This window comes from Mobula hypostoma, chromosome 1 (genome assembly GCF_963921235.1).
Source record: "Mobula hypostoma chromosome 1, sMobHyp1.1, whole genome shotgun sequence".
NCBI classification, from domain to species: Eukaryota; Metazoa; Chordata; class Chondrichthyes; order Myliobatiformes; family Myliobatidae; genus Mobula; species Mobula hypostoma.
The window spans coordinates 199,844,206-199,861,239 of NC_086097.1; the positions used below are offsets into that span (position 1 = coordinate 199,844,206).

General features: G+C 42.3%; 1 protein-coding gene across 8 annotated transcripts in view; it reads left to right on the forward strand.

Moving 5' to 3' along the window:
- LOC134354150 (protein EFR3 homolog A-like) overlaps positions 1-17,034 on the forward strand; it is a 167,324-nt gene that overhangs the window by 96,913 nt on the left and 53,377 nt on the right. For all 8 annotated transcript variants that reach the window (XM_063063021.1, XM_063062985.1, XM_063062995.1 and 5 more), the window contains 3 exons: positions 183-261; positions 1,512-1,647; positions 7,071-7,220. In XM_063063021.1, coding sequence (XP_062919091.1) covers positions 183-261; positions 1,512-1,647; positions 7,071-7,220 — 365 coding nt within the window. The remainder of the gene's footprint in view (positions 1-182; positions 262-1,511; positions 1,648-7,070; positions 7,221-17,034) is intronic.

Genomic DNA, 17,034 nt, shown 5'->3' on the forward strand with positions numbered 1-17,034 from the left:
ATAACTTGGCTAATAATATATGTAATGTAGAAATACTGATTTTGATATAAATCATCCAAACAGAAATTTGGTCTTCAGGGTTTTACTTGTTCACTCTGCTGACTGCTTGCATTATAAATTTGCTATGATTAATAATTTCTGGAATGTATTTTAATTATACTTTTTTATTTTTGTATTAATAGGCATTTAGACAACCATCACCTCTGGGACCCAAATGCATTTGCTGTTTCCTGCTTTAAAATTACAATGTATTCCATACAGGTTAGTGTGTAATATTTTGCAAAGCAATTTTTGTTATTTCTGAAAGCCATTTTACTGCTTTTCCTACCTCTCCTTAAGTCCATTATGGATTGAATAAAAATATTGAAAAGTCTAATTTAATTGCTATGAGTCCAGTGGCAATATACTGCACATTTGGAGCGCATGGAAATTTTTAAAAAACTGCCGATGCTAAAAATCCAGAATAAAAACAAAATGCTAAAACATTCAGCGGGTTAGTCAAAGTCTGTAGAAAGAGAAAGAGTTAACAATTCAGCTCAAAGATCCTTCTGCTGAGCTAGGCAAAATAGGAAAACATATCATTTCCTATATCATTTGCAGAGAGGTGGGTGAGACAAAGTAAATTTGAGTTGTGGGGATGAAGGTGATCTGGCTAATAGGTTAATGAAGGAAGATAGGGAATCTTGAACAAAGGACCAGGAACACAATAAAATGAGGCATTTGGTGCATAATAATATCAAGGAACGTAAGATTTCCCTATATCATTTCCAATCCAGCCTTTCTGTCCATCGCCTCCTGCTTTGTTACTACAGAGGTTGATGTGAGCTTGAGGAACAGTAACTTATTTTCCATCTAGCCACCTAGTGGCTCCTGGCTTATTACTAAATTTTTCAACTTGTGACTCCCTATCAGAATTGGCAAGCCTGTCGATGATACTTGCTCAGTTCTTACTAGCACAAATTGATCTGCCTGGCTTGTTGTACAGCCCTACATTTCACAACTTTACATTCCTTTGTTTGCTTTTACCCTTCAGCTCCTTTGATTTCATTGCTTGTATGTTTTTGTTCAGATTCTCTAACTTATTAACCCATTGAAGCAGCTGACCTTGTTTACAGCTCACTCCTAACTGTAACTTCTCAGGCAGTCGTTTAGTGTTATTCATCCCTTTCCATCCTTAAAATAACTGTTTTCTCTTTTTGCTGGTTCTCACAAAGAGTCATTAACCAGAAACATTTCACATATGTTGTCTGATCTGCTGGATGTTTCCAGCATCTTGTTTTATTTGAAGCAAGTGGGCTTCATTTTTGTTGGGCTTTTTTATAATAGCATTTTATCCATTTCATCCACGATGAGGTCGAGTGAAATAATGTGTGTAAAGTGCATGGAAACTTAACATTTTCTGCTTAGTTTCATTTTAAAGCTCTCTTCCTGGCCTTGCATAGAAGTTGTTCTCTAATGTCTCAATTGCATGTGCTCTTGGTGTACTCGTTACAATATAGCTAATGTTACAGGCTCAGCATTCTCATCATGTGATTCAGCAAATTCTTCGACACCTGGACGCTCACAACAAGGATTCTGCAAGGGTCCGAGCTGGCATTGTACAAGTCCTTTTAGAGACTGTTACTATCGCAGCAAAAGGTTCTGTTGGTAAGTAGCGCTAACCGTTGGAGGGATAGCGAGTAAATGCTGATTACATGTTCATTTATTTGCTGTGTATGCAAGAGTAATAGTAAGCTATAAACTTACTGATTCTCTCTTCAGTCTGCCACCACTATCTCGATGATGGTTTTTCTGAGTTCTAGAGTGTTTGTGTACGTCTGCATCATTCTTTTGTATCTGGTGTTTATTCTGGAATGTAGTTTGTTCCACATTTTCAATGAATCATGGATTCAAGATTATTATCAGCTTCTCTAATATAAACTGGGACCACTTTATTGTAAGGGGTTTAGATGGGGCTGAATTTGTTAAGTGTATCCAGAAAAATTTCTTCTATCAGTGTGTGGACTGTCCATTGAGATGAGGGGCCTAATGTTGGATAATGAGCCTGACCAACTGACTGATCATTTCGTGGGTGAACATACAGGGAACAGTGACCCACAACTCCTCATCTTTCAGGATAGCTATAGATAAGGATATGAGGGCATTAGGCAGTAGCTAAGAAGTGTTAATTGGGAACATTTTTTTCTCTGGCATGTCCATATCAGACATGTGGAGGGTGCTTAACGATCAATTGTATGAGTACAGGAAAGATATCCTCCTTTTAGAAGGAAGGATGGGGATGGAAAGATGAGAGAACTTTGGATGTCCAGAAAGATGATGAATTTAGTCAAAAAGATAAAGGAAAAGTATGTAAACCTTCAGAAATCAGGTCAAATGAAGGACATGAGTATAACAAAGTACGAAAAGAACTAAAGGAGGCAATTAGGAAAGCCTGGAGGGGTCTTGGAAAGTCTTTGGTAAGTTGGAATAAGATGAATCCCAAGGCATTCTGTACATATATAGGGAGTAAAAGGATAACTAGGGAGAGAGTTTGACCACTTAATGATGAAGAGGGCTTCTACAAAAAAGGATCTTGGCAATTGTAGGGATGACTTGCAGCAGACTGAAAAGCTTGAGCATGTAGATATTAAGGAGGATGTTGTGCTGGAGCTTTAGGAGAGCATCAAGTTGGATAAGTCACCGGGACCAGAAGAGATGTACCTCAGGCTACTGTGGGAGGTGAGGGAGGAGATTGCTGAGCCGCTAGTGATGATCTTTGCGTCATCAATGGGGATAGGAGAGGTTCCGGAGGATTGGAGGGTTGCGGATGTTGTTCCCTTATTCAAGAAAGGGCATAGAGATGGCCCAGGAAATTATAGACCAGTGAGTCTTGCTTCAGTGGTTGGTATTGGAGAAGATCCTGAAAGCAGGATTTATGAACATTTGGAGAGGCATAATATGATTAGGAATAGTCAGCATGGCTTTGTCAAAGGCAGATCGTGCCTGACGAGCCTGACTGAATTTTTTGAGGATGTGACAAAACACATTGATGAAAGTAGAGCAGTAGATGCAGTGTATATGGATTTCAGCAAGGCACTTGATAAGGTACCACATGCAAGACTTATTGAGAAAATAAGGAGGCATGGGATCCAAGGGGACATTGCTTTGTGGATCCAGAACTGGCTTGCACACAGAAGGCAAAGAGTGGTTGTAGATGGGTCATATTCTGCATGGAGGTTGGTGACCAGTGATGTGCCTCAGAAATCTGTTCTGGACCCCCTAGTCTTTGTGAATTTTATAAAAGACCTGGATGAGGAAGTGGAGGGATGATTTGTAAATTTGTGATGACACAAAGGCTGGGGGTGTTGTGGATAGTGTGGAGGGCTGTCAGAGGTTACAGTCGGACATTGATAGGATTCAAAACTGGGCTGAGAAGTGGCAGATGGAGTTCAACTCAGATAAGTGTGAAGTGGTTCATTTTGGTAGGTCAAATATGATGGCAGAATATAGTTTTAATGGTAAGACTCTTGGCAGTGTGTAGGATCAGAGGGATCTTGAGGTCTGAGTCCAAAGGACACTCAAAGATGCTGCACAGGTTGACTCTGTGGTTCAGAAGACATACAGTGCGTTGGCCTTCATCACTCAGGATTGAGATTAAAAGCTAAGAGGTAATGTTGCAGCTATATAGAACCCTGGTCAGACCCCACTTGGAGCACTGTGCTCAGTTCTGGTTGCCTCACTAAAAGAAGGATGTGGAAACCATAGAAAAGGTGCAGAAGAGACTTACAAGGATGTTGCTTGGTTTGGGAGCATTCCTTGTGAGATTTGGTTGAGTGAACTCAGCCTTTTCTCCTTGGAGCGACGGATGATGAGAGGTGACTTGATAGAGGTATACAAGATGATGACAGGCATTGATCGTGTGGATAGTCAGAGGATTTTTCCCAGAGCTGAAATGGCTGGCATGAGAAGGCATAGTTTTAACGTGCTTGGAAGCAGGTACAGAGGAGATGTCAGGGGTAAGTTTTGTATTCAGAGAGTGGTGAGTGCATGGATGGGCTGCCAGTGACGGTGGTGGAGGTGGAAACGATAGGGTTTTTTAAAAGACTCTTGGATAGGTACATGGAGTTTAGAAAAATTGAGGGCTATGGGTAACCCGAGGTAAATTCTAAGGTGAGGACATGTTGGCACAGTCTGTATTGTGCTGTAGGTTTTCTATGTTTTTATTTGCTTGGATGCAGAGAATGTGAGTGAGGTATTTGAAGTGCATTACTTTAGTATTTACCAAGGAAAAGGATATGGAGGACCAGGAGATCAGTGCTGAGTGTATAAATACATTAGGGTGTTTAGAGGACAAGGAGGAGGAAGTATTGGGGCTCCTAAGGAACGTTAAGGTGGGTAAGTCCCCAGGGCCTGATGGGATTTACCCCATGTTATTGGAGGATGCAAGAGATGAGTTTGCTATATCCTTGACTAGTATCTTTATGTCCTCTTTCACCACGGGCGAGGACCCAGAGGACTGGCGAGTGGCTAATGTACCTCTATTTAAGAAGGGAACAAGAGAAAAACCTAGGAACTATAGACCGGTGAAACTCATGTTAGTTGTAGAGAAATTGGAGGAGAAGATTCTTAGGGACAGGATACATGAGCATTTGGAAACCCACGGCGTAATTTGGGAAAGTCGGCATGGCTTTGTATGGGGTAAGTCATGTCTTACCAACTTGATTGAGTTTTTTGACAAGGTGATGAGAGAGATTGGTGAGGGTAGGACAGTGGATGTTGTCTACATAGCTTTTAGTAACCAGAAGATTAAGATGCATGGGGTCTGCGGCGAATTGATTGTTTGGATGAAGAACCGGTTTGCACATAGAAGACAGAGGGTAGTGATTGAAGAGACGTATTTGAGCTGGAGGTCTGTAATTAGTGGACTTCCATGGGTATTTGTGTTGGCACTTCTGCTGTTTATAATGTACATAAATGACCTGGATGAAAATGTAAGTGGGTGGGTTAGTTAATTTAAGAATGACACGAAGATTGGTGGAGTTGTGGATAGTCTAGAAGACTGGTAAAGAATACAGTTGAAAATATGGGCTGAGGAATGGCAGATGGAGTTTAACCCCAATAAATATAAGGTGTTGCACCTTGATAGGGCAAATGCAAGGAGAAACTACTCTGCTAAAGGCAAAGTAGCTGTTGATGAACAGAGAGATATTGGGATCCAAATTCATTGCTTCTTGAAGGTAGCTACACAAGTCAATAAGGTGATTAGGAAGGCTTATGGAATACTTGCTTTTATTAGTCGAGGCATTGAGTGCAAAAGTCAGGAGGTTATGTTGCAACTTTATAAAACTCACTGAGGCCATTTCTGGGGTATTGCATACAGTTCTGGTTGCCCTACTATAGGAATGATGCCAAGGCTTTGAAGAAAGTGCAGAAGAGTTTCACCAGCATGCTACCTGTTTTAAAGGGCATGTGCTATCATGAGAGCCTGGATGAGCTAGGCTTGTTTTCTCTGGAGCGTCGGAGGCTGAGGGGAGATCTGATAGAGGTTTACAAAATTATGAGGGGCATAGACAGAATGAACAGAAAGTATCTGTTTCCCAGGGTAGAAATGTCTAATACCAGAGGGCATGCTTTGAAGGTAAGAGGGGGTAGGTTCAAGGGGTAAGTTTTTTACTCATTGTCGTGGTTGCCTGGAATGCACTGCCTGATATCGTAATAGGGGCAAATACATTAAATGGCCAGTTCCTGTGCTGTATGTTCTAAGAGCATGGAACTGGACCTTCTTGGCCCACAACTTGCATGCTCAGCACAATCCCATTTGACTGCTTAGATAGGAAAGGTATAAGAGGGATATAGGCGTAAGTGAGGATTCCTGAGGAGACTGAGGTCCTTTAACATCTGCCGGACGATGCTGAGGATGTTCTACGAGTCTGTGGTGGCCAGTGCTATCATGATTGCTGTTGTGTGCTGGGGCAGCAGGCTGAGGGTAGCAGACACCAACAGGATCAACAAACTCATTCGTAAGGCCAGTGATGTTGTGGGGATGGAACTGGACTCTCTGACGGTGGTGTCTGAAAAGAGGATGCTGTCCAAGTTGCATGCCATCTTGGACAATGTCTCCCATCCACTACATAATGTACTAGTTGGGCACAGGAGTACCTTTAGCCAGAGTCTCATTCCACCGAGATGCAACACAGAGCGTCATAGGAAGTCATTCCTGCCTGTGGCCATCAAACTTTACAACTCCTCCCTTGGAGGATCAGACACCCTGAACCAATAGGCTGGTCCTGGACTTATTTCCTGGCATAATTTACATATTACTATTTAACTATTTATGGTTTTATTACTATTTATTATTTATGCTGCAACTGTAACGAAAACCAGTTTCCCCCGGGATCAATAAAGTATGACTATGACTGAGTAAACTTAGTTTAGAAGTGAGCAGACTAGCTCAGTTTTGGAGCAGGCCTAATGCTGTTTATACGCTGCCAGTTGTTCTTGCCCCGCATGACAGTTTCTTCTTCAGTGATCTGATTATTGTCTTTTGCTTCGGCTCAAGGCTATGTAGGAACTTCAGTATTAAAGATAGTGCTTAAAATCGTAACTATTAAGACACATGCACATTTTAAAACATCTAGAACATTTAATCTTCAATTGAATAGTAAGATTTAATACTTTTCTACTAGCAATCTTTATTTCCTTCCCCTTACTTGAAGGTTAGTGGAGCTAGTAAATCTGGTGGATTCCAAGGGACCAATGGGAAAAGTCTATGGAACTAGAACGGAAGTCCCACAGCCAAATATATTGCTGATCTAGGTGGACTATATGACCCATTTGTTTTCTTTTCCCCCCTTGTGGGATTTCTTTAGATTATTTCTAACAGAAGAAGTAAGAATGTATTTGTGGATTATTCTTATTAAAATTGCTTACAACTTTTGTAGCGTGCTATATGCTTAATTGCTGTATGTCTAATTCAGACTGTGCTTGATCACTTTTATTTAGACATGCCTTTCATTTGTATTTTCTTTTAGAAATGTTATACAGTTAATAACTTGGAGAGTACTAACCATAAAGTTGTTTTCCCACGTCAGGTCCAACTGTTTTAGAGGTGTTTAACACATTGCTGAAACATTTGCGCCTCAGTGTTGATTTTGAGTTGTCAAATCAGGATGCATCTACTGGTGCTTTATCAACAAGCAATGATGAGAAGGTAGTTCAGGATGCAATTATCCAAACGATTGGTGAGTACATATTTTAGCAATGTGAAATTGTGTGTTATTTACAGATGACACTAATTCTCCATGGATGTTAATGGTGTAAATTGAAATGGAAAATATTTAGCATGAAATCCATTTTGTGTGGTGAACTTGTACAAAACCTCCTGAGCCTTCAGTAGGTGTGAAGCTGTGTGTAATTTACTGGTTTTATTGATTAGTTAAGCTCCATGTTGTAGCACCAAGCATAATTTATGGGCCAGAACATGTGTGAAATGCTAGGGCTCGAGTGGGTAAATGTCAGCAGCCAGGCTGCGCGCAAAAGACGCAGAAGTCCCACAGTTGTTCACCGAGCTGCATGATGATTTCCGAGCTGCATTTATGTATAGACGTTCATAATTGTGCAGCATTTGTACTGGGGAATCTTCCCACTCTATGTACTTCTGCTTGGACTGGGCTAACGTCTAGGATCCTACTGATCTCAAATAGGACAGCTATAAGGAAGAACATTAAAAGTAAAATGTTCAGGTTTTTTAGATGTTTTAATAATTTAAGTTCTGTTTTGGAATGTTTCTGAATGCTGAAGACATTTAAAAGGCAAGAAACAGTTGACAGTGTAGCTTTGACAGTTGTCATAGTTTCCAGTTATCTTACAGACTGAGCTTGGTTTGATTGTCACCTTATCAGCAATTAAATGTTCAAAGTTCTGTCATATAAGCTTTGCGGTTTTGGATCCTGAGTTAGCTTAGAGCAAGTTCAGCCTTTGGTTTTCAAATCAGGTGTGGAATCCTGCTGTTGCTCAGTGGTTAGTGGAGCTGGTGTCCTATAATCAGGAACTTTGGGACTATATATTTTGCTTGAGAGGAGAAGAATTTCCTTGGTATATAGGGTTAAGTTTATGTTGGGTACTGAAGACTTGCATTATAGTGTTTTGAAAAAAATCTGTCACCATAGTAACTGTTTCCATTCAAATATCATCATTATTTATGAACCAGCTCTTGCATTTTTTCCTCTAGCTAGTAATGATATTGATATGAGATCACAAGAAAAGATGAGCCTGCATCATTTGATTTGTGAGTTCTTACTGCTAGCTGTGAATGAAATTATTGGGAGGTTGACAGCTTTTGATGTTGATGCAGTTGATGTTATGGGGTTAACTGAACATCCGTTAATCTTGCGAGACCATGGATCTGCGCCTGGAAAGTCTTCACTCTCCAGGGCACAGGCCTGGGCAAGGTTGTATGGAAGACCAGCAGTTGCCCATGCTGCAAGTCTCCCCTCTGCACTACACCAATGTTGTCCACGGGAAGGGCATTAGGACTCACAGCTTGGCACCAGTGTCGTCGCAGAGCAATGTGTGATTAAGTACCTTGCTCAAGGACACAACACATTCCCTCGGCTGGGGCTCAAACTCATGATCTTCAGGTAGCTAGTCCAATGCCTTAACCACATGCCACGTGCCCACATGTTAACTGAACATGATTCAAATTTATTACATATTGCTGGTGTTGCTTTGGTAATAAGGCCTTAGTCTCCTGTTTCTAATATTGGTGGACTTAGGAGTACGATGTGAAACTGGACCAAACCATCATTGCCTGCGATTTTCTTTCTGTTAAAAGTTCAAAGTAAATTTATTATTGATGTACAAGTGATGTCACCATACACAATCCTGAGACTCCTTTAATTGTGGACATTCACAGTAATCACAAGAAACACAGTAGAAAGAATGAAAGTACATCCCCGACAGGGCAGGCAACAACTGATGTTAAAAAATAACAAGCTGTGTGCAAATATAAAAGAAAGAAAAGTAAATACGTAGGCAGTAAATATCAAGAACATGAGGTGACGAGACCTTGAAAGTGAATCCAGTTCATTAATTGGGTGAGTGAAGCTCTTCCCTCTAGTTTGACAGCCTGATGGTTGGGGGGTAATAACTGTTCCTGAACCTGGTGATGTGGCTCTTGAGGGCCTGTGTTCCGCCTTCCTGATGGCAGCAGTGAGAAGAGAGCATGGCCTGTATGGTGGATGCTGCTTTCCTGCGACAGCCCAGTGTAGAGGTGCTCAGTGGTGGGGAGGGCTTTACCCGTGATGGACTGGAGACTAATGATAAAACAAGTCAAAGTCAGCATGGTTTCTATGAAGGGAAATCTTGCCTGGAAAATCTGTTAGAGTTCTTCGAGGAAGTGGATGTCATTTACTTGGATTTTCAGAATGCATTTGATAAGGTGCCACACAGGCTGCTCAACAAGTTGAAATCTTATGGCATTACAGGAAAGATACTGGCATGGATAGTGGAATGGCTGACAGGCAGGGGGCAGTGAGTGGGAATAAAAGGGACCTTTTCTGGTTGGCCACTCGTGACTAGTGGTGTTCCTCGGGGATCAGCATTGGGACCGCTGCTTTTCACATTATAGAGTTATAGAATAGTACAGCACAGTACAGGCCCTTCGGCCCACAATGTTGTGCCGACCCTCAAACCCTGCTTCCCATATAAGCCCCCACCTTAGATTCCTCCATATACCTGTCTAGTAGTTTCTGAAACTTCACTAGTGTATCTGCCTCCACCACTGACTCAGGCAGTGCATTCCACGCACCAACCACTCTCTGAGTAAAAAACCTTCCTCTAATATCCCCCTTGAACTTCTCACCCCTTACCTTAAAGCCATGTCCTCTTGTATTGAGCAGTGGTGCCCGAGGGAAGAGGCACTGGCTATCCACTCTATCTATTCCTCTTATTATCTTGTACACCTCTATCATATCTCCTCTCATCCTCCTTCTCTCCAAAGAGTAAAGCCCTAGCTCCCTTAATCTCTGATCATAATGCATACTTTCTAACCCAGGCAGCATCCCAGTAAATCTCCTTTCTACCCTTTCCAATGCTTCCACATCCTTCCTATAGTGAGGCGACCAGAACTGGACACAGTACTCCAAGTGTGGCCTAACCAGAGTTTTATAGAGCTGCATCATTACATCGCGACTCTTAAACTCTATCACTCGACTTATGAAAGCTAACACCCCATAAGCTTTCTTAACTACCCTATCCACCTGTGAGGCAACTTTCAGGGATCTGTGGACATGTACCCCGAGATCCCTCTGCTCCTCCACACTACCAAGTATCCTGCCATTTATTTGTACTCTGCCTTGGAGTTTGTCCTTCCAAAGTGTACCACCTCACACTTCTCCGGGTTGAACTCCATCTGCCACTTCTCAGCCCACTTCTGCATCCTACCAATGTCTCTCTGCAATCTTTGACAATCCTCTACACTATCTATAACACTGCCAACCTTTGTGTCGTCTGCAAACTTGCCAACCCACCCTTCTACCCCCACATCCAGGTCGTTAATAAAAATCACGAAAAGTAGAGGTCCCAGAACAGATCCTTGTGGGACACCACTAGTCACAATCCTCCAATCTGAATGTATTCCCTCCACCACCACCCTCTGCCTTCTGCAGGCAAGCCAATTCTGAATCCACCTTGCCAAACTTCCCTGGATCTCATGCCTTTTGACTTTCTGAATAAGCCTACCGTGTGGAACCTTGTCAAATGCCTTACTAAAATCCATATAGATCACATCCACTGCACTACCCTCATCTATATGCCTGGTCACCTCGTCAAAGAACTCTATCAGGCTTGTTAGACACGATCTGCCCTTCACAAAGCAGTGCTGACTGTTCCTGATCAGACCATGATTCTCTAAATGCCTATAGATCCTATCTCTAAGAATCTTTTCCAACAGCTTTCCCACCACAGACGTAAGGCTCACTGGTCAAAAATTACCCAGACTATCCCTACTACCTTTTTTGAACAAGGGGAACAACATTTGCCTCCCTCCAATCCTCCGGTACCATTCCCGTGGACAACGAGGACATAAAGATCCTAGCCAGAGGCTCAGCAATCTCTTCTCTCGCCTCGTGGAGCAGCCTGGGGAATATTCCATCAGGCCCCGGGGACTTATCTGTCCTAATGTATTTTAACAATTCCAACACCACCTCTCCCTTAATTCAACATGCTTCAGAACATCAACCTCACTCATATTGTCCTCACCATCATCAAGTTCCCTCTCATTGGTGAATACCGAAGAGAAGTATTCATTGAGGACTTCGCTCACTTCCACAGCCTCCAGGCACATCTTCCCACCTTTATCTCTAATCGGTCCTACCTTCACTCCTGTCATCCTTTTTTTCTTCACATAATTGAAGAATGCCTTGGGGTTTTCCTTTACCCTACTCGCCAAGGCCTTCTCATGCCCCCTTCTTGCTCTTCTCAGCCCCTTCTTAAGCTCCTTTCTTTCTTCCCTATATTCCTCAATAGACCCATCTGATCCTTGCTTCCTAAACCTCATGTATGCTGCCTTCTTCCACCTGACTAGATTTTCCACCTCACTTGTCAACCATGGTTCCTTCACCCTACCATTCTTTATTTTCCTCACTGGGACAAATTTATCCCTTGCATCCCGCAAGAGATCTCTAAACATCGACCACATGTCCATAGTACATTTCCCTGCAAAAACATCATCCCAATTCACACCCGCAAGTTCTAGCCTTATAGCCTCATAATTTGCCTTTCCCCAATTAAAAATTTTCCTGTCCTCTTTGATTCTATCCTTTTCCATCATAATGCTAAAGGCCAGGGAGCGGTGGTCACTGTCCCCCAGATGCTCACCCACTGAGAGATCTGTAACCTGACCTGGTTCATTACCTAGTACTAGATCTAGTATGGCATTCCCCCTAGCCATATACTGTGACAGGAATCCGTCCTGGACACACTTAACAAACTCTGCCCCATCTAAACCCTTGGAACTAATCAGGTGCCAATCGATATTAGGGAAGTTAAAGTCACCCATGATAACAACCCTGTTATTTTTGCACCCTTCCAAAATCTGCCTCCCAATCTGCTCCTCTGTATCTCTGCTGCTACCAGGGGGCCTATAGAATACCCCCAGTAGAGTAACTGCTCCCTTCCTGTTCCTGACTTCCACCCATATTGACTCAAAAGAGGATCCTGCTACATTACCCACCCTTTCTGTAGCTGTAATAGTATCCCTGACCAGTAATGCCACCCCTCCTCCCCTTTTTCTGCCCTCTCTATCCCTTTTAAGGCACTGAGATCCAGGAATATTGAGAATCCATTCCTGTCCTGGTGCCAGCGAAGTCCCTGTAATGGCCACTACATCATAATTCCATGTATGTATCCAAGCTCTCAGTTCATCACCTTTGTTCCTGATGCTTCTTGCATTGAGGTACACACATTTCAGCCCTTCTACCTTACTGTCTTTACACCATTTATTCTGCTTCTCTTTCCTCCAAGCCTCTCTGTATGTTAGATCTGGCTTTACTCCATGCACTTCGTTCACTGCTCTATCGCTCTGGGTCCCATCCCCCTCGCAAATTAATTTAAACCCTCCCGAACCATGCTAGCAAACCTACCTGCAAGGACGTTGTTTGTCAATAATTTAGATAGAGAAATTGAAGGCTTTATGGCAAAGTTTGAGGATGATATGAAGATAGGTTGGGGGGGTAGGTAGTGCTGTGGAAGCAATGCAGTTGTAGCAGGACTTAGACAAATTGGAAGAATGGGCAAAAAAGTGGCAGATGGAATACAGTGTTGGAAATTGTGTGATGCATTTTGGTAAAAGGAACAATAGTTTGGACTATTACCTAAAATGGGGAGAATGTTCGAACATCAGAGGTGCAGAGAGACTTGGGAGTCTTCATGCAACACTCTCAGAAGATTAATTTACAAGTTGAGTCTGTGGTAAAGAAGGCAAATGCAGTGTTGGCATTTACTTCAAGGGGAGTAGAATATAAAAGCAAGAAAATAATGCTGAGCCACTATAAGGCACCAGTCAGGCCACACTTAGAGCATTGCCAACAGTTTTGGGCTTCATATCTCAAAGTCCAGAGGAAGTTCACGATGATTCCAGGAATGAAGGGGTTAACATATGAGGAACATTTGGCAGCTTTGGGCCTGTACTCACTGGAATTTAGGAGAATGTGTGGAGATCTCATTGAAACCTCCCAAATGTTGAAAGGACTAGATAGAGAGGATGTGGAGAGGATGTTTCCTATGGTAGGGGCACTCAGAACTGAGGGGAAACTATTTAGAACAGAGGTAAGGAGGAACGTTTTTAGCCAGAGAGTAGTTAATCTGTGGAATGCTCTGCCACAAACTACAGTGGAGGCCTAACAAATAACATGCCCTGTTGGTTGAACCTGTCCTCTGTGAACAACCCATAGAAACCATAGAAACTATAGACACTACAGCCCAGAAACAGGCCTTTTGGCCCTTCTTGGCTGTGCCGAACCATTTTCTGCATAGTCCCACTGACCTGCACACGGACCATATCCCTCCATACACCTCCCATCCATGTATCTGTCCAATTTATTCTTAAATGTTAAAAAAGAACCTGCATTTACCACCTCGTCTGGCAGCTCATTCCATACTCCCACCACTCTCTGTGTGAAGAAGCCCCCCCTAATATTCCCTTTAAACTTTTCCCCCCTCACCCTTAACCCATGTCCTCTGGTTTTTTTCTCCCCTTTCCTCAGTGGAAAAAGCCTGCTTGCATTCACTCTATCTATACCCATCATAATTTTATCAAATCTCTATCAAATCTCCCCTCATTCTTCTACGCTCCAGGGAATAAAGTCCTAACCTATTCAACCTTTCTCTGTAACTGAGTTTCTCAAGTCCCGGCAACATCCTTGTAAACCTTCTCTGCACTCTTTCAACCTTATTTATATCCTTCCTGTAATTTGGTGACCAAAACTGAACACAATACTCCAGATTCGGCCTCACCAATGCCTTATACAACCTCGTCATAACATTCCAGCTCTTATACTCAATACTTTGATTAATAAAGGCCAATGTACTAAAAGTTCTCTTTACGACCTTATCTACCTGTGACGCCACTTTTAGGGAATTTTGTATCTGTATTCCCAGATCCCTCTGTTCCACTGCACTCCTCAGTGCCTTACCATTAACCCTGTATGTTCTACATTGGTTTGTCCTTCCAACGTGCAATACCTCATACTTGTTTGTATTAAACTCCATCTGCCATTTTTCAGCCCATTTTTCCAGCTGGTCCAAGTCCCTCTGCAGGCTCTGAAAACCTTCCTCACTGTCTACTACACCTCCAATCTTTGTATCATCAGCAAATTTGCTGATCCAATTTACCACATTATCATCCAGATCATTGATATAGATGGCAAATAATTAATGGACCCAGCACTGATCCCTGTGGCACACCACTAGTCACAGGCCTCCACTCAGAGAAGCAATTCTGTACTACCCCTCTTTGGCTTCTTCCATTGAGCAAGTGTCTAATCCAATTTACCACCTCTCCATGTATACCTAGCGACTGAATTTTCCTAACTAACCTCCCATGCGGGACCTTGTCAAAGGCCTTACTGAAGTCCATGTAGACAACTGCCTTCCCTTCATCCACTTTCCTGGTAACCTCCTCGGAAAACTCCAATAGATTGGTCAAACATGACCTACCATGCACAAAGCCATGTTGACTCTCCCTAATAAGTCCCTGTCTATCCAAATGCTTGTAAATTCTGTCTCTTAGTACTCCCTCCAATAACTTACCTACTACCGACGTTAAATTTACTGGCGTATAATTTCCCAGATTACTTTTCAATCCTTTTTTAAACAACGGAACAACATGAGCCACTCTCCAATCCTCCGGCACCTCACCTGTAGACAGCGACATTTTAAATATTTCTGCCAGGGCCCCCGCAATTTCAACACTAGTCTCCTTCAAGGTCCGAGGGAACACCCTGTCAGGTCCTGGGAATTTATTCACTTTAATTTTCCTCAAGACAGCAAGGTCCTCCTCCTTTTCGATCTGTACAGTTTCCATGATCTCACTACTTGTTTCCCTTAATTCCATAGACTTCATGCCAGTTTCCTTAGTAAATACAGACGGAAAAAACCTATTTAAGATCTCCCCCATTTCCTTTGGTTCCGCACATAGCCGACCACTCTGATCTTCACCAATTTTATCCCTTACAATCCTTTTGCTCTTAATATACCTGTAAAAGCTCTTTGGATTATCCTTCACGTTGACTGCCAAGGCAACCTCATGTCTTTTAGCCATCCTGATTTCTTTCTTAAGTATTTTCTTGCACTTCTTATACTCCTCAAGCACCTTATTTACTCCCTGCTTCCTATACATGTTATACAACTACCTCTTCTTCTTTATCAGAGTTGCAATATCCCTTGAGAACCAAGGTTCCTTATTCCTCTTCACTTTGCCTTTAATCCTGACAGGAAACATACAAATTCTGCACTCTCAAAATTTCTCCTTTGAAGTCTTCCCACCTACCAATCACATCCTTGCCAGAGAACAACCACGCTTTTTTAGATTCTTTCTCATTTCTTCAAATTTGGCCTTCTTCCAGATAAGAACCTCAACCCTAGGCCCAGATCTATCCTTGTCCATGATCAAGTTGAAACTAATGGTGTTATGATCACTGGAACCAAAGTGCTCCCCTACACAGACTTCTGTCACTTGTCCTAACTCATTTCCTAACAGGAGATCCAATATTGCATCCCCTCTAGTTGGTCCCTCTATATATTGATTTAGAAAACTTTCCTGAACACATTTTACAAACTCTAAACCATCTAGACCCCTAACAGTATGGGAGTCCCAATCAATATATGGAAAATTAAAATCCCCTAACACCACAATTTTATGTTTCCTACAGTTGCCTGCTATCTCTCTGCAGATTTGCTCTTCCAATTCTCGTTGACTATTGGGTGGTCTGTAATACAATCCCACTAATGTGGCCATACCTTTCCTGTTTCTCAGCTCCACCCATAAGGACCCTTTTCAGTTGGTTTATCAATGTCCGTCCTTCATAATGTTGGAAATGGGTATGTTCACTGATGAATGGATAACATTGAATTCCATTAGCAACTCCTCAGCAAATGACTGCATGGAGCAAGACCTAGAGAACATTCATTAATAAGCATCAATTAACAAGGACATGACAGATAATTTGTATCAGGAAGAAGATGAAGAGCTTTGTGTCATGGTATCATGACAGCAACCTTTCCCTCGATGTTTACAGAAGAACTGGTCGTTGACTTCAGAAAGGGTGGTGGTGCATATGCTCCTGACTACATCAATGGTGTTGTTGAATTGAGAGCTTCAATTACCGACTGTAGGTGTGAACATCACCGGTAGCCTGTCCTGGTCCAAATATGTTGATGTCATAGCCAAGAAAGCTCACCCACACCTTTACTTCAAGAGGATAAACACATTTGGCATATTCCCATCAATCCTAATCAATATTTTATCGACATACCATAGAAAACAGTCTGTCCAGATGCATAACATGGTAACTGGCATAGCTCAGTACATCTTCTCGTCCAAGGACTCTGATTATGCTGGCTGCTTTACTGAGGCAGCGAGCAGTATAGACAAAGTCCCCACCCACCCTGGACATTGTCTCTGCTCCCCTCCCTTTGGGCAGAAGATAGAGAAGCGTGAAAGCACATACAGTCAGGCTGAAGAACAGCTTCTGCCTCACTGTTGTCATACTGCTGAATGGACCTCTTGTGGGATAATATGGACTCTTGGCCTCATAATTTACCTTGTTATGATATTGCACTGTTTCGTTTATCTGCACTTTTCTGTAGCTTTTACACTTTATTCTGTCATTGTTTTACCTTGTGTTGGCTTAATGTGCTGTGTAATGATTTGATCTGTATCAACAGTATGCAAGATGAGGTTTCCACAGCACCTTGGTACTTTGCAGAATGATTGTAGCTCTTGGCCCTCAATTATTTACAGCCATTAATAATGACTTGAAGGGAGCGGAGTGTAAG